Below are 27,096 nucleotides of genomic sequence, written 5' to 3' on the forward strand. Positions count from 1 at the left end.
AAAAACTCACAAAAGTGTCAAGGCCCCCTGATGACTGTGTCTGTCTTGTTTTTAACCCTGAGTGGTGTCCTCACTGAGCCTCCAGCAACTCATCAAACACACCAGCACTGGCTTTCCCATCCCAGCGCTGGTTCTCTGGGAGGTTTTTGTTCAAGTGTTTTGGCTCTGATAAGTAATGATTCTCTGTATCCACCTGTCTGTTTTTCCAAGTATTAGTTCAGCACTGTGACCTATGACCTTTTTTTATCTGACATATCTAGAAAGTCTTGTTGGTTTTTAACTTTGTTCAGGTTTTTTTTTTTTTTTAAGATGTATTCATTTATTTTAGAGAGAGAGTATGCAAACAGAGGGTGAGAGCAGAGGGAGAGAGAATATCAAGCAGACATCACATGGATCCCAGAGCCCAAATCAGGGCTGATCCACAATCCCAAGATCACTACCCAAGCTGAAACCAAAAGTCAGACACTCAACCAAGTGTACCACCCAGGTGCCCCTATGTTCAGATTTTTACTTGTTAGGCCAGAGTGGTGACTTCTAAGTTCCTTACATGCTAGACCAGAAATTGGATGCCCTCCAATTTTGCAAAGTTCTTTATAACACTGGGATTCCAAGCAACATTCAGGATTGTTAACCACTCCCCCTTTTAGAAGTAAATGTTCTTGTCTCTTGGCTTCTATGATACTACATTCTGTTTATTTTCCTCCTTTTCTCTGTCCACTCTTTTCTACCTGAATATAGAGTATTCCAAGGAATGATCCTGGACCCTTTTCTCTTCCTCACTCTGTAGATACTCATTCTTTCTCTGGTGCTTTCATGTATTTCTATAAACTTAAAAGTATCTGTTAACACTGTATACTCCTCTTCTGCTTTCCTAATTTGCAGATTTTTATTTTAGATTTTATTTATTTATTCACAAGAGACAGAGAGAGAGTGGCTGAGACGTAGCCAGAGGGAGAAGCAGGCTCTCTACAGAAGCCCAATACGGGACTCGATCCCAGACCTAGGGATCACGCCCTAAGTCAAAAGCAGATGCTCAACCACTGAGCCACCCAGGTGTCCTTAATTTGCAGATTTATAGCCAATAGTTCTTCCACCATTTTCATTTTTGTATACTCTCAGACCTCCTGCCTCTCCTATCACTCTAAATAGCACTTTTACCCACCAAAGCTGCTTAAGACAGAAACTCAGAAGTCTTTTTTGACATCTCACTGCTACATCTTCTATCTCTAATTGATGGACTCTACAGGCAAAATTACTTTGAATTCATGCATATTTACCATCTCTCCTACAAAAAATCTTCGTCAAAGCCACCACAATCTTGCACCTAAAATATCTGAAACTTCCTACTGGATTCTAGACCTTTTCAATTTTTTTTTACCCAATGTATATAATGACAGTAAAGTGTAGTGGAAAGAATACAGGCATTTGATCCAGAAACACTGGCCACAAACTCCTCAAATATACTAATTAATATCTAAATCTCATTTTTTTCAGCTCTAAAGTAGGTGAAAACAAAGCAAAGCAAACCCAAAATTCAGCTGGTAGGAATGCTATAAGGAAAAGATATAATTTATAAAAAGTGCTTAGAATAATGGTTAGCATTGACTAGTCACTCAAAGAGTAGCTCCTGGTACATACAAAATAAAGCTCAAATTTTTCCCCAAAGACCTCTAGATTCTAGGTCTAAAGTATTAAATCACAAATTCTCCTCAGTATAAAACACTGCTCTGGTTACATAGCAAGTGTCTTATTTTTACCTTAAATTAATGTTTAATAGACATCCAATTATCCAAAAGGAATTTGGAAAAACTGTAAACTTTAATTCTCTTTCATTAAACTTATATAGAGTATATATTCATGCAACAGTAATATAATATAATTAGTAAATCTAAAAACTGTTTGAAATTATTGACTCAAATAGCTGGAAAATAATTCCTATAAAATTGTTGGTTAAAATATGTCCTGTATTAATGAAATTTATGATTTATGTAGTTATTCCACTTCAACACTTGCTTTTTTCTTTGTTTTTTCAGGGGCTGAAGGATAAGTTTTCTCAGCAAGTAAAACTTCACAAGCTGCATTATCTGTAAAGAAAAAAGATGTTTCAATATTTTAATTATCTAACCTCCATTAACTACAAGTACAGAAAACAGAACTCAAATTTGGGAAAAAAAACTCACCCTGATTTTAATGACTGTGTCTTTGAAATAGTTTTAGAAGAAAAACATATATGTCTTGAATAACCTGTTGCTATAGACAGAGCTTTACAATGAGCTCCAAGTTTCACAGGAGTAAATAAGCTCTATGTCAAATATTTACTTTTTAATTAGCACAGATAGTTGCATGTGATTAAAATTCTTCATTAATTATCCTTCCATTTCCACTCTCCTATATTTTCAGGCTCTCCCTTTATACTGCAAAATTTCGATCAGTATATACAATATGGTCAGAACTCCTTTATCTTATCAAAAACTTTATCTGCATCCCATACGCCTTCCTGCTACATCCTCTCTCTCCCTCTTCTCCATAGGCATGTTTCTTCAAAGAGCTGTCCACATATACTAACATAACTTCCTCTCCTCCTGTTTATTCCCAGACCCATAGCAATCTAGTTTCAGGGCCCACCATTATGAACAAAACCTTTTGTCCTAACTTACTGGACACCAGTACAACAAACATGAACATTTTCCCCTCTGGTCCCTTCTATGGCTCCTCTTCAGTCCTGACTCTTTTTTTTTTTTTCACTCTCCAGGCTCTATCCAAGCAACTAATATCTAGTCTGCTATGTGCCAATGTTACTAAATACCACAAATTTGGCTTTTCTTTATTTTTAACACTGGTACCTTGCTTTAAGTCAACATAAGAATTACCTTTGAATTATTTCAATAGCTTTTCAATTCAGCTATTAATGTTGAAACCAAATTCTCTTAATCATTCTCCCAACTTGCTCTGTACTCTAGTGTTCCTATTGCAAGAAATACCAACATTCATCCACTTGCTTAAACCAATTATTTTAGACTCATCTTTGACTTCCATTTTTCTCTTTTATCCAATATCCAGCATCATCAGAAAATCCCGGCACATCTGCTTTAAGTTGTATTCCAAATCAGACAACTGCTACCACTTTACTCTCATATACTATTTTCTGACCACCACAATAGTTTAACAGGGTCTCTGCTTTCACTTGCCCTCTTCGTCTATTCTCCATATGGTAGCCACAGTGATAATTCTAAAATATGTATCTAATTAAGTTATCCCTTTGCTCTGAGATGTGTTTCTTGTCACACTTAGAATAAAATCCCTACTTCTTATGATAGCATAGGAGACTACATTATACCACCTGATTACCCCCCTAAACACAAATGTAGTCTTTTTTTTTGTTGTTTTTTTTTTTTTTTTTTTACTCATTTTGCTCCAGTCATACTAATCTCTTTTCTATTCTTCAAACACGCAGAGCTCTTTCCCATCTCCTGGCCTTTTCTCTTGTTGTTCCCTTTGCCCAGCATGGTCTGTCACAGATTTTCACATGACCCACTCTCTCACTTCATTCAAGCTCTATACAAATGTAATCTCAGAAAGGCCTATCCTATTACCTTGTCTAAAATAGCATCCATAGTCACACTCTGTTTTTACCCACTTTACCTTCCTTCAATACTCATATTTCTGATGTTGTTGTATATGTATTTGTTTAACTGTTTAGTGTCTTTCTTTCTCTACTATAACATAACTCTGTTAGGGTAATGACTCTGTCATTTTCCCCAGCAACTAAAATACTTTATGTCACACTATAGGTGATTAATAAATACTTGTTGAATGAATGGAATTAATGAATGGTGTGATGAGGTGTCTCTGAAACAACCAAGAGGAGATGTTGAGACAGCAGCTGCATATAAGGGTTGTAGTCTCAGAGAAGAGTCTGCATTGAGAGAAAACTTGGAAACTTTGCTTTTTGTAGGACACTATACATATCAGGGAGTAAATTTTTTTTAAGATTTTATTTATTCATGAAAGACACACAGAGAGAGAGAGAGGCAGAGACACAGGCTGAGAGAGAAGCAGGCTCTATGCAGGGGGCCTGATGTGGGACTTGATCCCAGGACTCCAGGATCACGTCCTGGGCCGAAGGCAGGCGCTAAACCGCTGAGCCACCCAGAGATTCCTGGGAGTAAATTTTAAAAAGATTTAAATCTAGGAACCAGCCTTGAAGAACTCCCCTATGTAATTGCTAATAGTGGTAGATAAGATTGAAAAGGAGCAGGAGGTACCTGAAAAGTAATTTCTTATTTGTTTGTATGATTAGACTATTTTTTAACATTTAGTAAAGAACGTGACACACAACTGGAATAAAGAGGGATTTGTTGAATTAAGGAGGTAAAAAATACCTCCTGAGCAAGATGTGATTTAATTTTAAATTTCAAGTCAATCAACCACATAAAAATAATACAAAAGCATACATAATTCCAGAATCACTATTCTCCCTTACTATCAGGCCTTATAAATAATATTTTCTACAGCCAAAGCAACTTTTTATTGGGCAAGACCTAAGTAAAATCATGATTGTTTTTAGTACCCTTACCACTTTTCTTTTCATAACCTCTCCTCTTGTTCACAAATGCCCTTTACTCTTGCTATAAAACAAATCTCCCTTCTAATGTTCACCCTCCAGAGTAGTAGATGCTAGCCACTCCTTAAAAAGATGTGTGCTTTTACAAGTTTAGTTTTTATCACTTATTTAATTTACCTCAGAATAGCAATTATTTTAATCATTTTTACTTAGTATTCCTAACATAAGACCCGGTATGTAGGGAAATACTCATTAAGATAATTTCTTAAAGTGAAGATTATGCAAAAAAAAACTTTCTAAAGTTTATATTAAAATATCTATTAAGAGTAAAACCAGTCATTCTTCCAGTTTACCCAAAAACAGATGCTATAAAACTTGATTTGGGAAATAAAAATAGGAATCTGAGATATAACATGGATTAATAAGGTTGGAAATGTTTGGCTAAGTTATCCTAATAATAAACTAAATTATTGAGTGTCTATAATGCAAGGCATTGTGTTGACCCTTTTATTTTTAATCATTACACATAATTCCAATATATTTATTTATTAATTATACTTTTCCCACAACAGAAACTTGGGAGGCAAGGAATTTATATTACTTCTCACCAGTATATATAACAATGCCTAATACAGAGTGTATACTCAGTAAATGTTTATGAAATGAATTAATGATGGGTATTGTAGGGATAGCTAAGACCCGCATTCTAACTTCACATATCTTCAATTCTTAAAATACAACCAAGCTAAAAAGCGCTCAATTTCCCGGGATACCAATTTTCTCAAAATATACTGCACTGTCACAAAAATAAAGAAATACAGAATTATGAAAATGATTAGTTTCACTATTTATTACCTGATTCTGAATGTGAAGTATTCTTTGGTTTTGGAGATATATTTTGGTCTGCTAATGTCATCGCTCTATAACAAGAACAAATTAATGGTTATTCTCTTAATCTTCCAGTAACTTTTGAGAATCCTCAAATAATACTTATAAAAGCATTTATAAGCTATCAAATATCCTGCAGGAAAAATGTAACTCATTAAAAAAAGTTTCCATACGTATATGAAAAAATAGTTTAATAATAAAAGGCAATATATTCATACATTTTTCAGTGTGAAACAATACATATAGAGGACAAGGTATATGTTTACAATCAGACCGACCTGGGTTTAAAGTCCAGTTCTGGGATCCTTGGGTGGTGCGGCGGTTTGGCACCTGCCTTTGGCCCAGGGCACGATCCTGGAGACCCGGGATCGAATCCCACGTCGGGCTCCCGGTGCATGGAGCCTGCTTCTCCCTCTGCCTATGTCACTGCCTCTCTCTCTCTCTCTGTGTGTGTGACTATCATAAATTAAAAAAAAAAAAAAAAAAAAAGTCCAGTTCTGCTACTCACACTTGAGTGGCCTTGGAAGATTCACTCAACCTGACCTGATTCTTGGTTGCCTCATTCATGTAAAAAGAATGGCAATCTTGTTTCCTAGGGTTGTGGTCATGATTTCAAGTAACATGAAAGATAATACTTTTTAAAAATTAATATCCTTTTCTCTCTTTTTTAAAGATTTTATTTATTTATTTATTTATTTATTTATTTATTTATTTATTTTTTATGATAGTCACAGAGAGAGAGAGAGAAGCAGAGACACAGGCAGAGGGAGAAGCAGGCTCCATGCACTGGGAGCCTGATGTGGGATTCGATCCCGGGTCTCCAGGATCTAAAGATTTTATTTATTTATTTGAGAGAGTGTGAGCATGAGTAGGGGGAGGGGCAGGAAGAGAGAGAGGGGAAGAAGCAGACTCCCTGCTCAGCAGGGAGCCCGACACAGGGCTCAGTCTCAGGACACTGGGATCATGACCTGAGCTGAAGGCAGACCCTTAACCCCTTAACTGACTGAGCCACCCAGACAGCCCTATCCTTTTCTCTTTTACGAATGACACCACCCCCAATTCTACTGAAATGTGTATTAGAGAATTACAAGAAGAATACAAAAGGGTCAAAGCTCAGCCTTTGACAACTAAAATGAGATTTCTGAGTCCCTACCAAGACAATGGCGTTGAAAGTCAAATGTGAGATTTTCTAAATTCCTTTGCTGATTTATTGAACAATTGAATTCAGTAAGCAAAAACCAATTTTATTCTTTCCTAATTCCTCTCTAAATTCGCCCTGCCAAAAATAGTATTTTCTTACCCTTGAATGAACTTTTCGGTGTATTCCATCATTTCTGTTAACAGTCATTTTGGGGTAATAAAGAGCCCAGCATAATACCGCAACACCAAACTCTTATTATCTGATTTAAATTTCTTCCTTTTCTCAACTTAGGACAGAGTTAGACTCAAAAGCTGCAGTGAGGAAATCAGCCATGATTGGTTTCTTCTTCATTTCTTGTTCTTTTTCCTCCCCAGTTTGATAACTACTCTTTGGGATCTTCTGCCATTGGAATAGGGGAAAGGAATTATATAAAGGGACAGAAAGAATCTTTCTTTATCTTGACTGATACTATTATAAGATGCCATTGGTTACTTTCTGGGTGTGACAGATAACAAAATGTTGACTTTCAAATCTGAAGTATTTTGAAGGATTCAGTGATAAGGTTTACCTACGCTTGGGGCTCTCTCACTTGCTGCTATTTATGATCTCAGTTTTTGAATTTGATGATAGAACTTTCAGCCTCTTTCAATTGAGTTTACCTTGTCCTTTGCAAGAAGTCATACTGGGCATGATCCTTTCCAAGATGATCCATAACTGACCCTCTTGTGTGGGATCTATACCTGACCTATAGGTATTATGCACAAATTTTGTTGTCCCAAACTCCGAAAGTACATCTAGCTTCCTCTTTATTCACCCATTCCAAAGCATCTAACAGACTGCTAACTGATCTTGCCTTTAGACTTTTCAGAGTTAGAAACCAAGTTCTAGGAAACATATGTCAAACTTCTCAAATGGTTCTCTTGGAGCTTCCTCTTTTATGTTGAGGTGAAGGAATAAGCCAACCCCTCTCCTTGCGTATAATACCAATAATTCTTATCAAAGAAATATATGGGGATCCCTGGGTGGCGCAGTGGTTTGGCGCCTGCCTTTGGCCCAGGGCGGGATCCTGGAGACCCGGGATCGAATCCCACGTCGGGCTCCCGGTGCATGGAGCCTGCTTCTCCCTCTGCCTGTGTCTCTGCCTCTCTCTCTCTCTCTCTCTGTGACTATCATAAAATAAATAAATAAAAATTAAAAAAAAAAAAAAAGAAATATATGTTTGGTCATTTCATCCCTTCAGCACATTCTTAGCTATTTCCTAAATAGTTTGGAGCTTGGTGATGAGCAAAACCATGAGGAATTGATTTTTGATCCCACCTTTTACAAACTGCACATAGATAAATCTACACTGATGGGGATGGGAGTAATTGTCATTTTATTTTGTTTTCATCTATTTTCATCACAGTTCAAACTCTAAGGCTACCTGAAAGGCACATGTAGCATCCTACTACATTCCTAGAGTTCCTCTTAACATGTAGATGAAAAACACAGAGTTTTATTATTAGCTACAGAATGTAGAAAAAATTCAGGATGTGACCAAACATAGATTCCTGCTCCATGCCTTCCATACTAGAGGATTATTACTAAGAAAAAGGGGACAGAGCCTTGGGAAATAAGCAGTTTGACAGAGGGAAGTGACTTCTCCATCAAGTCCTAAATCTGGAGGTGGGGGTACTAGGTAGGAAAATGACATTAGAAGAAGTGCAGAGAAAGCCAAAAGCAGAGGGGGCATGTGCCAAACTCACTCTAGGTAGAAATATCCACACAGGGTGGAAACGCAACATCAAAATAAGAGTCTGGACTACTCAGAGAGGAGACCTCAGTTAGCCCTCCTTGAGAGTCCCTTAATTCCTGTAGATTGTGAATGAGTTCTCAAGGTTCCAAATACCAAGGGCAATGCAGAAGGTGCTCAAATTAGAACCAAAATACCTGGCATAGGGCTGCTCTGCTGGTGACTCTACCACAAAGGTTGCAGAAAGGTAATCAAGTCAAAGTCTGCATGGAGGACTTCAATGACACTCAAGGAGTTTTGGGTAGCAACAAAAGCTAAGGTGAGAAAAAATCAGCAATGGAGGATCTCAGGCCCTAAATAAGGCTATAAGTTTACCAAAGGCTTTATTAGCAGAGTCCAGCCTAGGTATAGAACCAGTCTTTAAACCTGCAGCATAAATTAGTACAAGTCCAAAGACAACTTTTAGATCCCAGACAAACTCAAAGCCCCAACTTCACCCCTCCCCCAGTTCTAGCTTACTCCTATTACTATACACCTATATTTAGGGTGACCATTTATCCATATAGGCACCTTTCCAAGAATAAAAGGGAGTTCTACTAAAATTTATATCAGAACAATAGACACATACCAGGACTGTCCCAGGCAAATCAAGAGGTATGATAATCTACTTATATGCCATCCTCAGGAATATGAAATGGAGAGAAAAACTGTAAAATTTAGCATTCACCCAAAAGAGACTCTGAACTGGAAGTAAATAGATGGCATTAATAAGTTTAACTCATCATTTCCCAGCTAAATAGGAGAGAACAGAGAGGAGACCCTATGAGAAGCTGAGGTCAGTTATTTTAAAAAAATAAATAAATTACACACAAAAGTAATATTACACTCTATGTTCACTAACTGGAATTAATTTTATATTTTTAAAGATTTTATTTATTTATTCATGAGAGACAGAGAGAGAGATACAGGCAGAGGCAGAAGCAGGCCCCGTGCAGGCAGCCTGATGTGGGACTTGATCCCAGGACTCCAGGATCACGCCCTGGACCGAAGGCAGGCGCTAAACCGCTGAGCCACCCAGGGATTCCCCACTAACTGGAATTTAAGTAAAAACTGTAAGGGGCTCAGTCTGTTAAGTGTCCTACCCTTGATTTCAGCCCAGGTCATGATCTTAGGGTCCTGGGATTGAGCGCCATGTCAGGCTCCCCACTCAGTGGAGAATCTGTTTGTTTACCCCTCCCTCTGCTCTTCCCCGTTTGTGCTCTCACTCTTAAATAAATATATCTAAATCAATAAATAAATACTTTAAAAATGAAAGAAAGAAAGAAAGAAAGAAAGAAAGAAAGAAAGAAAGAAAGAAGAAAAGAAAGAAGAAAGAAAGAAAAAGAAAGAAAGAAAGAAAGAAAGAAAGAAAGAAAGAAAGAAAGAAAGAAAGAAAGAAAGAAAGAAAGAAAGAAAGAAGGAAGAAAGGGAAAGAAAAAGATGAACTATATTTTCTTTGCATATCCAACTGGTACATTTTATTTTTTAAAGATAGTGCAACATTTAAGGGAGACAGGAAATAAGATTAGATACACATAATCAAGTACTGTATTACATTTGCTCCATGCAATATATAGGCAATACTCATTGAACAGCGTTTACATGCATCTTTCAACAATATAAACAAAACTCCCTTTCTTTATTAGATACTATGTCAAAATTATAGGATTTTAATTTTGTGAATGTGCTAATTAAAGAGAATGTCAAAAAAGCTAATAGTTAACAGCTGTTCAAAAACGGTGTCATTATTATCCAAACATTTCTCCTTCCTTCTTAAGAATATATTGCATTGCAGATTGTTAAAGGGATTTAAAAATCATCAATCATCATTTCTCTCTACTGACATTAATGATTTACCTTCAGAATTTTCACTGTTACCTTCAATTTGTAAAAAAAACAAACAAAACAAAACTCAAAATCAGTGAAGCACAATAAAGTACAAATAAAATGAGGTATGCCTATAAGAGATTTCCTTTGCTTCAGAAATTTTTTTTACCTCTTAGACACAAGCATATTTATAAGGAGGCTTTCACACTAATGCTATTCTTTTCTCATTCTACACATTTCCTAGGGTGACAACTATCCCTTCAGTCCAGGATCTTTCCCTTGCTATCTAGGCTGGAATATCCAACTACGCACCTGATATATCCTCTTCAAAGTGCTGTAGGTATTTCATTGTTTTCCAAACTAGAATTATCTGTCACCCCAACTCACTCCTGCTTTTCTATTTGTACCTTCATCCAACAAATTAGTCATCATTCATCCAGTTTCTCAAATCAGAGGGCTGGGGGCTGAGTTGGACTCTACCTCCCTTAACAAATAAACATGAAAAATTACTGATTATCCCTTCTGAATTGTTCTGAAGTTTTTCCTTTTTGCTGTCCTTGCTGATAAAGTTCAGGTCCTAATTATGCCTCACTTGAAATGCTACAATAGACATTCCTTCAACCTAATCACTTCTTCCAATCCATCTTTTTCTTTGTTGCAAAAGTGATTATTCTAAGAAATATTATCATGTATATGTCTGTGAAGAGGTGGGTAACAGGCAAGAATTTTAGTTGGACAATGTATAAGTTCTATAGAAATCTACATTCAAAAGTATAGCAATCCTTACCCCCACAAACTCATCAGCACAGAATACCTAAACCATTAATCCCCACCAAGGAAGATAACATATTGTACCATCTACTATTTAACGCTGGTGAGAAAAATCAATTTATAAGAGAGTAAGACTTGCAGATGATTATTTGACAGACAAAAAAATCTATCCTTCTATCTCAAAAAGCTGAGAGCAAAATATTCTTTTACCCTCATGGCTTATTTATTTTTGGTCTATTATCTTTCCTGCCTATATTTTCTATTAAAAATTATATTTCTTTGGTTTCCTTAGTCATAACTTTCTTAAGTTTTATTGATATAATTCACATATCACACAATTAACCCATATAAAGTGTACATTCAATGGCTTTTAGTATATTCAGAGAGTTGTGTAACTGTCATCACAATTAATTTTAGAACAATTTCATCACCTCAAAAAGAAACCCTGTACCCATCAAGCAGTCAGTTCTTATTTCTCCCCAACCACCCTAGTCTTAAGCAATCACTAACCTGCTGTCTGTTCAGATTTATCTATTCCGGATACCTCACACAGACACAACCATAAAATATGTGATCTTATGTGACCAGCTTCTTTCATTTAGAATATGTCCAGGGTTCATCCACATTGTAGCATATATCAGAATTTAATTTTTTATTATGGAATAATATTCCATATAGATATACCACATTTTATTTGTCCATTCATTAGTAGATGGACATTTGGACTGTTACTACTTTTTTGGCTATCATGAGTAAAGTTTCAGTCAACATTCATGCACAAGTTTTTGTGTGGACATGCATTTCTATTTTTCTCAGGTATGCATACCCAGGAGTTGATTGCTGGGTCACATGTAACATTATGTGGGACTGCCAAACTATTTTTCAAAGCACCTTCATTTTAAATTTCCACCAGCAATGTACTGGAGTCTCAATTTTTCCATGCCTCACACGACAGTTATTACCAGTATTTTTAATTATAGCCATCCTAGTGGGTGTGAAGTGATTCTCATTCAAGTTGACTTGCATCTCCCTAATGGATAATGATATGAGCATCGTTTCATGTGTTCATTGGTCACTTACATATCTTCTATGGAGAAATGCCTGTTTGGATCCTTTGCTCATTTTTAAATTGAATTATTTTTCCTTTTATTATGGGTTGTTAAGAATTCTTTACATATTCTGGATACAAGTCCCTGTCAGATATATAATCTGCAAATATTTTATCCCATTCTATGGATTGTCTTTTCATTTTCTTGATGGTGTCTCCTGACTTTGCTCTTAAACTTGTATGAATTTTTTGCAAATTTCTTTCAAATTTTGAATATTAAAATGTTTTAAATTTTTGTTATATTTTATAGTCCTACTGAAAATCTTTCAGACTCTCATCACATTCAAGAAAATAAGAATGCCAGCCCTTAAGACCATTCATGATCCAGACTGTGACCATCTCCTTCAATTAAGATACTCTCTCTCTCACATATGCCTCAACCTTCAGTCTACATGCCCCAATCCAAATTCTTGATCTTTGCCCCATAATATTTCTCAATTTCTCTCATCTTAATATATGGCAACACCATCCTTCTAGTTGCTCAAGCCAAAACTGTGGAATCAGTCTTGACTACTTTCATGCTCATTCAGTCCATCAGTGAATAAGAATCCATCCTGTTAGTCCTGCTTTCAAAATATATCCAAAATCTGATCTCTCTACCTTTACTCTTACCACTCTGGTCCAATATTAGGACAATAGTCTCCTACAATTTCCCTAACGCCTTGTCTCTTCATAATCTATTCTCAACACAGTAGCCAGGGTGATTCTTTTAAAACCTAAGTTATATCGTCACCCTTCTAAATCTTTAAAGGCTTTCCAATCCACTCATATTCACCTGGAATATCTTCTGTGATATGTCCTCTGGTTCTTCTGTCACTTCTCCTTTCTCCTCTTCCCACACTCCACTCCTAGAATCTAGGCATTCTTGCTTCAGGGCCTTGCTCCAGCCATTCCCTCTACCTGGAATACTTTTTTTTTCTCCTGTGAGTCACATATCTTGCTCTGTCTCCTTCTTTAAGTCTCTGCTCAAATTTCAATTATGACCTCACTGACCACACTACTTAAAATAGTGAACCTCCATTCCAATACTCTCTTGCCCCCATCTTGCTTTTTTCCATAACATTCATTACCATACAGAATACTATAAATTTACTCATTTATTTATTGTCCACCCTTCCAAATGGAATGTGGACTTGATGAAGGCAGAGATTTTGTTTTATTTATTGTCCACCCCTTCCAATTAGAATGTGGACTTGATGAAGGCAGAGATTTTGTTTTTAATCAATTTCGTTCATTACAATATATCACTAGCAATTAGAATATGTTGGCCACAAAATGATTCCTCAACCAACAATGAATAAATGAACACATGAATTTGTGGGCTAACAATCATTCTAGCTACATAACTATTAGAACACGGGGTTTTGAAAAGCATAACTATAAAATATTAGTTCTTACATTTCTCTATGGCATTTTTGAGAGTCTCCTGAAGAGGTACCTAGGAAAGAAAAAAACTATCTATTAGAAATACAATTCAAACACAGACCAGAGGCCAAAATTAGGAAAAAAGAAATATTTTTCTCTAAAATATGTGGTGATAATGCAATTTATTTTCTATAATTTTATTGTTTTATATTGCTTTTATGCACCACTTAAATTAGGTAGAAGTATTCTCAAAGTTACCAAAATAAAACAAAATTATTAGGAAATTTTAAGAGATGCAGGAATCTATCAGCCTATATTTATAGTTAGTTATAATTTTTGAAATGCTTTCCAATCTTTTACTTGATTCTTAAACAGGCATGTGAGGCGAATATAACAATTTACTATTCATATGCTACATAGCTACATATGTGAAAAAAATAACTGGTTGAATTATAAAACTAACAGCTGCATACTTGGAACCTAAACTCAGATCTCATGATTCTTAATCCGGTACCAAGTATATAGATATGCATATTAGTAGACTGCTTAGCCAAGAAAATGCCTACTAGTTAACATTTGCTGTCTAGGTTCACTATGATATTACTTAAGAACCATGAGAATAGTCTTCTGAAGAAGTTATGACTCTAATCCCCACAGAACTCTGCTTGTGTTTAATTAGAATTTTACAGTTAAAAAGAAGTGAAGTGAATGGTATCTACTAATCATGGAGAAGCATTTCCCTGAAAAGGAGGTTCCCAAAATATAAAGGAGTGAACAACATCTACTCTCTGCTTTTGCTGATAATAGTCTCTTGCTTTTTCTTCTGATGTAAATTTTTTTTGGATTGAGTATAGGTAACACATATTAAATTAGTTTTATGTGTACAACATAATGACTTCAGTTCTCTATACATTATATTATGCTCACCACAAGCATAGCTACCATTTGTCACCACACAATGCTATTACAATACCATTGATTATTATTTCCTATGCTGTGATTTTTATTCCCTTGACTTATTCATTCCATAACTGGAAGCTTGTGTTTCCTACTCCTCTTCACCCATTTTCCCACACCCCTATCCCCTTTCCCTCTGGGAACCATTAGTTTGTTCTCTGTATTTACAGGTCTGATTCTGTTTTTTGTTTTAAAATTTAAGTTTCATTTATTTAAGTAATCTCTATACCCAACATGGTGCTCAAGCTCATGACTCTCTGAGATCAAGAGTTGCATGCTCTTCCAACTGAGTCAGCCAGGTGCCCCTGTATTTTGTTTTTTTTATTTGCTTTTTTTTTTTTAGATTCCACACATGTGAAATCATATTGTTTTTGTCTTTCTCAATCTCACCTATTCCCTCAGCATATGACCTGCTATGTCCATTCATGTTATCGCAAATGGCAAGATCTCAACCTTTCACATGGCTGCATAATATTCATGTGTATATGTGTGTGTGTGTGTGTGTGTGTGTGTGTGTACACACCATATCTTCCTTATCCATTCATCCATCAGTGTATACTTAGATTGCTTCCATATCTTGGCTATTGTAAATATGCTGCAATACATAGGGCTACATATATCTTTTCAAATCAGTGTTTTTATTATCTGTGGGTAAATACCCACTAGGGGAATTATTGGATCATATGGTATTTCTATTTTTAATTTTTTGAGGCATATCCACACTATTTTCCACAGTGGCGATACCAATTCACATTCCCATCAAAAGTGGATAAGAGGGAGGCCTGGGTGGCTCAGTGGTTGAGCATCTGCTTTCGGCTCAGGGCATGATCCTGGGGTTCTGAGATCAAGTCCTGTATCAGGCTCCCTAGAGGGAGCCTGCTTCTCTCTCTGCCTATGTCTCTGCCTCTTTCTCTCTGTGTCACTCATGAATAAATAAATAAAATCTTTTTTAAAAAATGGATGAGTCATTTTTTAAAAAACAATTTTGTATTTAAGGGGAACCTGAGTGGCTTAGTCAGTTAGCATCTGCCTTCAGCTCCAGTCATAATCCTAGGGTCCTGGGATTGAGTCCTATGTTGGGTTCCCTGCTCAGTGGAGATCCTGCTACTCCCTCTGCCCCTTGCCCTTGCTTGTGCCTTCTCTCTCTCTTTCTGTCAAATAAAATCTTTAAAAATTTTTGTATTTAAATTCAATTTAACATATACTGTATTACTAGTTTCAGAGACAGAATTTAGTGATTTGGGCAGCCCAGGTGGCTCAGTGGTTTAGCACCACCTTTGGCCCAGGGTGTGACCCTGGAGACCGAGGATCGAGTCCCACATCGGGCTCCCTGCGAGGAGCCTGCTTCTCCCTCTGCCTGTGTCTCTGCCTCTCTTTCTCTCTGTCTCTCTCATGAATAAATAAATAAAATCGTAAAAAAAAAAGAATTTAGTGATTCATCAGTTCCATACAATACCCACCCATCCTCCAGCAACCCTCAGTTTGTTTCCTGAACTTTAGATTTTTCCTTCTCTTCCCCTACGTTTACCTGTTTTGTTTCTTAAATTTCACAATAAGTGAAATCATATGGTATTTATCTTTCTCTGACTTATTTTGCTTAGCATTATACTCTCTAGTTCTTTCCACATTGTGGCAAATGGCAAGATTTCATTATTTTTGATGGCTGAATAATATTCCTGTGTGTGTGTGTGTGAGAGAGAGAGAGAGAGAGAGAAAGAGAGAGACACACACACACAGAGAGAGAGAGAGAGAGAGAGATACCACCTCTCCTTATCCATTCATCTGTCCTTGGACATCTGGGCTCATTCCATAGTTTGGCTATTATGGACATGGCTGCTATAAATATTGTGATTCATGTGCCCCTTTCAATCACAATGTTTGTATCCTTTGGATAAATACCTCGTAGTGCAATTTTTGGGTTGTAGGGTAGCTCTATTTTTAACTTTTTGAAGAACCTCCATACTATCTTCCAGAGTAGCTACACTAGTTTGCATTCCTACCAACAATGTGAGAGGGTTCCCCTTTCTCCACATACTTCCCAACCTCCATTGTTTCCGGAGTTGTTAATTTTGGCCATTCTTTCCAGTGTGAGGTGGTATCACATTGTGGTTTTGATTTGTATTTATGACTGTTCCTTTTTCCCCATATCCTTGGCAACAACTGTTCTTTCTTGTCTTTTTATTTTAGTCATTCTGACAAGTATGTGTGCTATTGATTACCATTTCCCTGATGATTAGTGATGTGGAGAATCTTTTCATTTGTCTGTGGGCCATCTGTATGTCTTCTTTGGAAACATGTCTATTCAGCTACTCTGTCCATTTTTAAAATTGGATTGTTTGGAATTTTAATGTTGAGTCGTATAAATTCTTTATATATTTTGGATATTAACTCCTTATTAGATATATCATTTGCAAATAGCTTCTCCCATTCAATAGGTTGCCTTTTTGTTTTATTTATGGTTCCCTTCACTGTACAAAAGCTTTTTAATGTAGTTCCAATAGTTTAATTTTGCTTTTGTTTCCCTTTTCTCAGGGGGCATATCTAGAAAAATGCTGCTATGGCTGAAGTAAGAGAAAGTACTGCCTGTACTCTCTCCTATGGTTTCAGGTCTCACATTAGGTCCACAATCCATTTTTTTAAATATTTTATTTATGTATTCATTCATGAAAGACAGAGAGAGAGAGAGAGAGAGAGGCAGAGACACAGGCAGAGGGAGAAGCAGGCTCCATGCAGGAAGCCTGATGTGGGACTCAATCCCGGGACTCCAGGATCACACCCTGGGCCGAAGGCAGGCACTAAACCGCTGAGCCACCCAGGGACCCCTGGTCCATAATCCATTTTGAGTTTATTTTGTGTATGATATAAGAAAGTGGTTCAGTTTCATTCTTCTGCATGTAGCTGTCCAGTTTTCCCAGCATCATTTATTGAAGAGGTGGTCTTTTCTCTATCGTATATTCTTGCCTCCTCTGTCACAGATTAAGTGACTATATAAGCATGGGTTTATTTCTGGGCTCTTTATTCTGTTCCACTGATCTATGTATCTGTTTTTGTGCCAGAACCATGCCATTTTGACTATAGTTTTGTAGTATATCTTGAAGTCTGGAAGTATAACACCTCCAGCTTTGCTCTTTCTCAATATTGTTTTAGCTATTTGGGGTCTTTTGTGCTTCCACACAAATTTTAAGATTATTTGTTCTAATTCTGTGAAAAATGCTATTGGTATTTTGATAGGGACTGCATTGACTATTTAGATTGTATTTGCAAGTATGGGCATTTTAAAAATATTAATTCTTCCAATCCATGAGCATGGAATATCTTCCCATTTGTTTGTGTCACCTTTAATTTTTTTCATCAATGTTTTATAGTTTTCAGAATACATGTCTTTCATCTCCTTGGTTAAGTTTATTCCTGGGTATTTTATTCTTTTTTGTGTGATTATAGAGTTTTTTTTTTCTTATTTTCTCTTTCAGCTACTTCATTATCAGTGTATAGAAATGTTATTGGTTTCTGGGTATTAATTTGTATCCTTAAACTTTATTGCATTTATTTATTACTTCTAATAGTTTTTTGGTAAGGTCTTTAGGGTCTTCTATGTACAGTATCATGTCATCTGCAAATAATGACAGTTTAATTTCTTTCTTACTGATATTGATGCCTCATTTATTTTTCTTGTTTGATTGCTGTGGCTAGGATGTCTATCTAGAACTATGCTGTAGTACTAGAAAAGTATTAAGAAAGGACATCCTTGTCTTGTTCCTGGTCTCAGAGGAAAAGCTCTCAGTTTTTCACCATTGAATATGATATTGACTTTTTTTTTCATAGATGGCCTTTATTATGTTGAGGTATGTTCCCTTTTTAACATGAATTGATGTTGAATTTTGTTAATGTTTTTTCTGCATGTACTGAGGTAATCATATGATTTTTATCTTATATTTTGTTGATATGGTTTATCATGTTGATTGATTTGCAAATACTGAACCATCCTGCATCCCCAGAATAAATCCCATTTGGAAACAGTGAGTGATCCTTTCAATGTATTGTTGAACGTGGTTTGCTAATATTTTATTGGTGATTTTTGCAACTATGTTCATCCAGGATTTTGACCTATAGTTTCCATCCTTCTTTTCTTTTCCCTTCTTCCTTTCCTCTTTCCTTCCCTCCTCCCTTCCTTTCTTTTTTGTGAATTTGTCTGGTTTTGGTATCATGGTAATACTGGCCTTGTGGAATGAATTTGGGAGCTTTTCTTCCTCTATTTTTTTGGAATAGTTTGGGAAGAATAAGTATTAACTCTTCTTAAAATGTTGGGTAGAAGTTACCTGTGAATCCATCCAGTCATAGACTTCTATTTTTTCGTAGTTTAAAGTAATGATTCAATTTTGTTACTAGAAATTGGTCTGTTAAGATTTTCTATTTCTTTCTGATTCACTTTGGAAGATTATATGTTTCTGGGAATTTACCCATTTCTTCTAGGATGTCCAATCTTTTGGCATGATTTTTCACATGTTCTCTTATAATCTTTAAATTTCTGGTGTCAGTTGTTCTCTTTCATTTCTGATTTTATTTATGAGTCATTTCTCTTTTTTTCTTGATGAATCTGGCTAAGGGCTTATGAATTTTGTTTCTTTTCAAAGAACCAGCTCCTGCTTTTATTGATCTGTTCTATTGGTTTTATGTTTTTGTTTTCATCTGTATAACATTTATTTCTGCTCTGAACTCCATTTTTTCCTTCTTTCTACTCTCCTTGGGCTTTGTTTATTCTTTTGTTAATTATTTTAGGTTTAAGGTAAAGCTAATTTATTGGAGCTTTTTCTTGCTTCTTGAAGTAGATCTGTATCACTATATATTTCCCTCTTAGAACTGCTTGTCTTAAAGGTTTTGGACTTTTATGTTTTCATTTTCTCATATCTCCATGTAATTTTTGATTTCCCCTTTGACTTCTCTTTGACTCATTGGCTGTTTTGTATTATGCTGTTTAGTCTCCACATGTTTGTCTTTTTCCAGTTTATTTTTCTTGTGATTCATTTCTAGTTTTATATTGTGGTCAGGAAAGACACATGGTATAATTTCAATCTTCTTAAATTTACTAAGACTTGCTTTCTGGTCTACCATGCAATCTATCCCAAAGAACATTCCATGTATACTTCAAAAGAATGCATATTTTGCTGTTTGGATGAAATGTTTTTGTATATATCTGTTATGTCCATCTGGTATAATGTGTCATTCAAAGACACTGTTTCCTTATTTATTTTCTGCCTGGATGATTTATCCACTGAGGTAAGTGGGGTGTTAAAATCCCATACTACTATTGTGTTACCATCAGTTTCTCTCTTTATGTCCATTAATATTTGCTTTATGTATTTAGATGTTCCAATACTGGGTGCATGGATATTTACAACTGTTATATTCTCTCATTGGATTGATCCCTTTATCATTATGTAATACCTTTCTTATTACAGTCTTTGTTTTATATCTATTTTGTCTGATATAAGCATAGCTACCTCGGCCCTTTTTTTCACTTCTATGTGCATGTAAGTGTTTCTCCATCCTTTCATTTTCAGTCTGTTTGCATCTTTAGATAGGAGATGAGTCTCTTATAGGCAGCATATGGATAGGTCTTTTTTTTAAATTCCATCCTGTCACCCTGTGTATTTTGATTAGGGCATTTAGGGAAAGGCTAATATTCTTAATATCTAATGAATCTAGAAATGGAGGGTAAAGGCGATAAACAGATAAAATTGGGGAAAAAGTATGAAAAGAAAATTCACACACACACCCACACACACACACACACAAAGAAAATAAAAAATACATGAGGAAGATCTCTATAAAACCAGCCAGAGTTATTTCTAGTATATACTATTATATTATGTGGAGAAAAACAAAAAGAGTATCTATAAGCAAGAAAGAAGAGGATATAAGAAAATATATCATAGAATATAGAAGAAAAAACCATAATCTAAAGAGACTAGTTACTTATAAGAGTTGAGTGGGAAAGGGGTAGAAAAAAGAGGGGAATAATATCAGGGTATTAGGAAAGAGGAAGTGATTTTTTTAAAAAAACAATGTATTTCTTATAGCTTTGATTCTCAGAACCATAACAATGTTTCACACACCTTCACATAGCACCTTCTCCCTGAATAAGGAAACAAACAAACAAACAAAAATCCAAACAGGTTAGGGAAACAAATACTGAATCAAACACTAACAGATGAATCTGAGTATATTCCAAGTGAATACTAACTGCACTGTAAGGGAAGGGGAAGAAAAGAACTAACTTATATAACTATGAAAAACAGCATTTTGATTGATAATAGTAATAGTAATAAGCAGAACTGTACATAAATGTAATTTATTTGCTAAATGTATTTCTCAAAGGGATCTGAGTTAATAATTCTGGAACTTCTTTTTGTGTATACTAAAGTTATATAAATAAGTAAATAAAAAATGAAAGTATTGGATTTTAACACATAAAATAGATATTCATGACTTCATACTGATATAAACAACTGAAAAAAATAAGTGGCAGAAACAGGACAGTTCTTTTACAGCAGCATTCCAATTAGTAAATGTAGCAGCAAAGTATGAAATAGAAAATCACCATTAGGGAAACGCCAGAGTAATAAATGTCAAAGTCAAAGCCCTCTGATGACTACCAGTGAATGAAAGTTGGGGAGAAACAGGATTTACAGGGTCTCAAACTATCATTCCATATATTTATTAAGACAAGGGGAAACTAGTAACTTAAACCATGCAAAAAACCCACAGATACCATGTTAATCAAATGACAAAGTTTAATATCACCAGTAATAAGATATACTGACATCAAGAACTTCATACAATGTACTAAAAAGGGCATAACATCATTTCTGCAGCATTCTCAAAAAAATTGAATAAATTCATTCCAATCATGAGAAAACATGAGACAAATTCAAATTGAGGGACATTGTACAAAATAACTGATCAGTAATCTTCAAAAGTATCAAGACTATGAAAGACAAAGAAAGACTGAGAAACTGTTACAGATTATAGTAGATTAAAGGAGAAATAACAATCAAATGCAATGTTGGATCCTGAAATGCAAGATAAGAGACCGGTAGAAAAGCTGGTAAAATGTGAATAAGGTCTGCAATTTAATTAGTAGTTTTATACCATTGTTCATTTTCTGATTCTGATCATTGTACTAATAATGTTATATAAGACAAGCATTAGGGAAGGCTGGGTGAGAGACACATAGGAACTCTCCATACTATTTTTGCATCTTTTATGCAAGTCTAAAATTAGTTCAAAATAAAAGTTTTAAGAAAGGAGACCTATATGTGCTTGAGCTGCTACTAATCAAATATTATTCATAGCCAATGTAATCCTAATTGATGAACTTCGCTTATAAATCATTTTAAAAATTACTTTGTTTTTTCCAACATAGATGAGGTGTTTCCCCTGTGACATGAGAAAAAAAGATTGTGAAAACTCACCTAAAATTGCAGAGAGGTTTGAAAACTGTGGTACCTTCTCTATTGCTACTGCTTTACTGGTATCCAGAAGAGTGGAATTCTTGCATCGCATGTGTTCTTCCAACTTGGGACATTCCCAATCTAAAATAGCAGGAAGGAATGGCACACAACTTTTAATAGCACATAAGTAGGAGGTTACATCCCCCAGGCCCAACTTAAGTCCCCATAACAGCTTAGGTCCTCATACCAAGCTGTAGTAATTAAGGAATTTGGGTAAAACAGATAAAAAAGACAAGACTTGATGGCATTTAGGACAGTAAATAATCTTTGACCTATTTCAGGGCTCTAAACTACTTTCTTTCCTAGATTCTTGCCCCATAAAAATTATTAACCTAACGGTCAGACAGAATAACATCCAGTGCTCATCCCGTCAAGTGCCTCCCTCAGTGCCCGTCACCCATTCACCCTCACCTCCCGCCCTCCTCCCCTTCCACCACCCCTAGTTCATTTCCCAGAGTTAGGAGTCTTCATGTTCTGTCTCCCTTTCTGATACTTCCTACCCATTTCTTCTTCCTTCCCTTCTATTCCCTTTCACTATCATTTATATTCCCCAAATGAATGAGACCATATAATGTTTGTCTTTCTCCAATTGACTTATTTCACTCAGCATAATACCCTCCAGTTCCATCCACGTTGAAGTAATTGGTGGGTATTTGTCATTTCTAATAGCTGAGTAATATTCCATTGTATACATAAACCACATCTTCTTTATCCATTCATCTTTCAATGAACACCGAGGCTCCTTCCACAGTTTGGCTATTGTGGACATTGCTGCTAGAAACATCGGGGTGCAGGTGTCCCGGCGTTTCATTGCATCTGTATCTTTGGGGTAAATCCCCAACAGTGCAATTGCTGGGTCATGGGGCAGGTCTATTTTTAACTCTTTGAGGAACCTCCACACAGTTTTCCAGAGTGGCTGCACCAGTTCACATTCCCACCAACAGTGCAAGAGGGTTCCCTTTTCTCCGCATCCTCTCCAACATTTGTGGTTTCCTGCCTTGTTAATTTTCCCCATTCTCACTGGTGTGAGGTGGTATCTCATTGTAGTTTTGATTTGTATTTCCCTGATGGCAAGTGATGCAGAGCATTTTCTCATGTGCTTGTTGGCCATGTCTATGTCTTCCTCTGTGAGATTTCTGTTCATGTCTTTTGCCCATTTCATGATTGGATTGTTTGTTTCTTTGGTGTTGAGTTTAATAAGTTCTTTATAGATCTTGGAAACTAGCCCTTTATCTGATACGTCATTTGCAAATATCTTCTCCCATTCTGTAGGTTGTCTTTTAGTTTTGTTGACGGTATCCTTTGCTGTGAAAAAGCTTCTTATCTTGATGGAGTCCCAATAGTTCATTTTTGCTTTTCTTTCTTTTGCCTTCGTGGATGTATCTTGCAAGAAGTTATTGTGGCTGAGTTCAAAAAGGGTGTTGCCTGTGTTCTCCTCTATGATTTTGATGGAATCTTGTCTCACATTTAGATCTTTCATCCATTTTGAGTTTATCTTTGTGTATGGTGAAAGAGAGTGGTCTAGTTTCATTCTTCTGCATGTGGATGTCCAATTTTCCCAGCACCATTTATTGAAGAGACTGTCTTTCTTCCAGTGGATAGTCTTTCTTCCTTTATCGAATATTAGTTGACCATAAAGTTGAGGATCCACTTCTGGATTCTCTATTCTGTTCCATTGATCTATGTGTCTGTTTTTGTGCCAGTATCACACTGTTTTGATGACCACAGCTTTGTAGTAGAACCTGAAATCTGGCATTGTGATGCCCCCAGCTACGGTTTTCTTTTTTAAAATTCCCCTGGCTATTCGGGGTCTTTTCTGATTCCACACAAATCTTAAAATAATTTGTTCTAACTCTCTGAAGAAAGTCCATGGTATTTTGATAGGGATTGCATTAAACGTGTAAATTGCCCTGGGTAACATTGACATTTTCACAGTATTGTCTCCTAATCCATGAGCATGGAATATTTTTTCATCTCTTTGTGTCTTCCTCAATTTTTTTCAGAAGTGTTCTATAGTTTTTAGGGTATAGATCCTTTACAATGAGGTTATTCTAACATCTCCGTCCCCCTTTCCACAATTCCCATTGGTATGATATTATTATATTGAATATCTAGTTAAATCAATATTCAGTATAGACATTATGATAATAAATTGCTATAAAAATGCTTTTTACTCTTGTGGTATACCATGACAACCATTTATCCCCCACGAAGTCAGTAAGTCTTTTCTGTTTTAGTTTTCTCTGTATTTTTCACCTATTTAATCCCAAACTCTACCAAATTCTATAAATCCATTCTTTTTTTTAAATTTTATTTATTTATGATAGTCACACAGAGAGAGAGAGAGAGAGAGAGAGAGAGAGGCAGAGACACAGGCAGAGGGAGAAGCAGCAGGCTCCATGCACCGGGAGCCCGACGTAGGATTCCATCCCGGGTCTCCAGGATTGTGCCCTGGGCCAAAGGCAGGCGCCAAACCGCTGCGCCACCCAGGGATCCCTAAATCAATTCTTTTAATTCCATTCTCCGGTCTTCTAAAGTTGCATAATGCTCTATATTGGTGTTTTTCATCTACTACGCTAGGCACACTATGGCCCTTTTAATGCAGAAATCATACTCTTTAGCTCTAGGAAATATTTTTGAATTATAACATTGATAATTTTCTTCCCTTTATTTCATTATCCTTATCTAAAACTCCTTTTATTTAATATTGGATTTCATATACTCCTCCTCTGATTTTTCCCTCAAATTGAGACCAATTTTCTTCATTTTCCTTCTGACTTTTTTCTTCTAAACCCTAACTTCTAATCCTTCTACTGAGTTTTTCACTGCTATTGCATTTGCTATCTGAATATCCCCTTTTTATAGCATTCTATTTTTTTAACAGATACAATATATATTCTACGTCAATTGACTATTTTTTCAATATTTTTTTCCTCCTTGTGTTTCTATTTCTGCTTGCTTCCTTTTCTTATTTTTTAATTTTTAATTTTATTATGGTAGGACCACTCAACAGGAATCTACCCTCTCAAATTTGTAAGTTTATAATTGAATATTGTTAACTATATAACATAGTATGTATAGGAAGTTTCTAGAATCTATTCACCTAACAAAACTGACACCTGATACCTGTTGAATAGCAATTTCCCGTATCCATCTCACCCTAGGTCCTGACAACCAACAAACAGTCTACACTCTACTACGAATTTGACTATTTTAGACATCTCATGCAAGTGGAATGGTACAGTGTTTATCTTTCTGTGACTGGCTTATTTCACTTAGCATAACATTCTCAAGATTCGTCCATGTTGCGGCATATGGCAGGATTTCACTTTTTCTGAAGGTTGAATACTATTCCATCATATGTATATACTATATTTACTTTATCCATTCATCACACACTGAACACATTGATTATTTCCACATTTGGCTACTGTGAATAATGCTGCAATAGACATAGGAGTGCAAACACCTAAGACCCTGATGGCAATTTCTTGGGATAAATAACCAGAAGTAGGATTGGTGTATCATATTGTAGCTCTATTTTTTAAATTTTTTGAGGAACCACCAAACAGTTTTTCATAATAGCTACACCATTTACAATCCCAACAACGGTGTACAAGGTTTCTAATTTATCCACTCTTGTCAATACTTACCTTTTTTTATTATCATCCTAAAAATTGTGAGATCTCATTGTGGTTTTAATTTGCATACTCCAGAAAATTAGTGATGATGAGCATCTTTTCATGTATCTGTTGGCCATTTGTATGTCTCCTTTGGGGGAAATATCTGTTCAAGTCCTTCAGTCCATTATGAAATTGGGTTATTCGTGGTTTTTTCCTACTAAGTTGCAGGGGTTTCTTTTACATTTTAAATATCAATCTCTTATCAGATATGTGGTTTGCAAATATTTCTCCCTTTTTGTACTTTGCCTTTTTGCTCTGTTTTTTTTTTTTTTTTCTGTGCAACGTCTTAGTTTTATGTACTCCCACTTAATTAACTATTTTAGGTTTTGCTGACTGCTTTTGGTGTCATATCCAAGAAATGACTGTCAAGACCACTATCATCAAGATTTCCCCCTGTGTTTTCTTCCAGGGGTTTTAAGGTTTCTGGTCTTATGTTTAAGTCTTTAATCCATTTAGGTTAGTTTTTCTGTATAATGTAACATAATGGTTTGATTTCATCCTTTCATATGTGGAAGTCCAGTTTTCCCACTTTATCGAAGAGACTACTCCTTCCCCATTGTTTATCCTTGCCACTCTTATCTAAAATCAAGTGTCCACATAAGCATGGATTCATTTCTGGGCTCTTCATTCTATTCATCTATAGGTCTATCTTAATGTCAGTACCATATTGTTATAATTACTGTAGCTTTGCAATATATTTTGAAATAAAAAATTGTTGATTTTTTGTGTGGATGTTCTATTCATTATTGAAAGTGGGAGTAATGAATCCTCCATTACCATATGGATGCCTATTTCTGACTTTAGGTCTATCAGTGTTGATATGTCAGGTACTCTGATGTCAAGTGCATGCTTATTTATTATCATTATATGTTCCAGATTAATTGACCCTTTCATCATTATACGTGTTTGTCTATTATGATAGTTTTTGACTTAAAGTCTGTTTTATCTGATATAAATAGAACCAATTCTGCTCTCTTTTGGTTACCATTTGCACATTATAGCTTTTCCCATTGCTCCATTTTCAGACTACATTTGTCCTGCAATGTAAAAGGAGTCTTTTATAGACAGCATATAGTTGGACCTTGTTTTTTTTAATCCACTCAGCCATTCGTTGTCTTTGGGGAATTTAAACCATTCACATTTAAACTAATTGCTGATAGGGAAAGACTATTACTATTTTGTTAATTATTTCCTATCTTTTAGTTCTATTGCCCTTTTCCTCTCGTCATCTTCCTTTGTGTTTCATTTATTTCTTTTGATACTGATAGGCTTTTATTCCTATTTCTCTTTTGTGTTTTTTTTTAATTAATTTATTTTTTAGAGACAGCAGGGGAGAAAGGGCACAGAAAACAGACCCCATGCTCAGTACAAAGCCCAATGTGGGGCTTGATCTCAGGACCCTGAGATCATGACCTAAGCTGAAATCAAGAGTCAGATGCTTAACCAACTAACTGCACCACCCAGGCACCCCAATCTTTTGTATATCTTCTATAATTATCTTCTATATAGT

The 27,096-nt window shown here is 35.7% G+C and overlaps 1 protein-coding gene across 6 annotated transcripts in view; it reads right to left on the reverse strand.

The window, feature by feature from the left end:
• MEIKIN (meiotic kinetochore factor) overlaps window positions 1-27,096 on the reverse strand; it is a 77,829-nt gene that overhangs the window by 36,020 nt on the left and 14,713 nt on the right. For all 6 annotated transcript variants that reach the window (XR_005366658.1, XR_005366659.1, XR_005366661.1 and 3 more), the window contains 4 exons: window positions 21,865-21,984; window positions 13,469-13,508; window positions 5,420-5,484; window positions 2,014-2,084 (listed from right to left, as the gene is read on the reverse strand). Coding sequence is in view for 2 of the 6 variants with exons in the window: in XM_038552099.1 (XP_038408027.1) it covers window positions 2,014-2,084; window positions 5,420-5,484; window positions 13,469-13,508; window positions 21,865-21,984 (296 nt within the window). In the remaining 4 variants the exon portion in view is untranslated. The remainder of the gene's footprint in view (window positions 1-2,013; window positions 2,085-5,419; window positions 5,485-13,468; window positions 13,509-21,864; window positions 21,985-27,096) is intronic.

This window comes from Canis lupus, chromosome 11 (genome assembly GCF_011100685.1).
Source record: "Canis lupus familiaris isolate Mischka breed German Shepherd chromosome 11, alternate assembly UU_Cfam_GSD_1.0, whole genome shotgun sequence".
NCBI classification, from domain to species: Eukaryota; Metazoa; Chordata; class Mammalia; order Carnivora; family Canidae; genus Canis; species Canis lupus.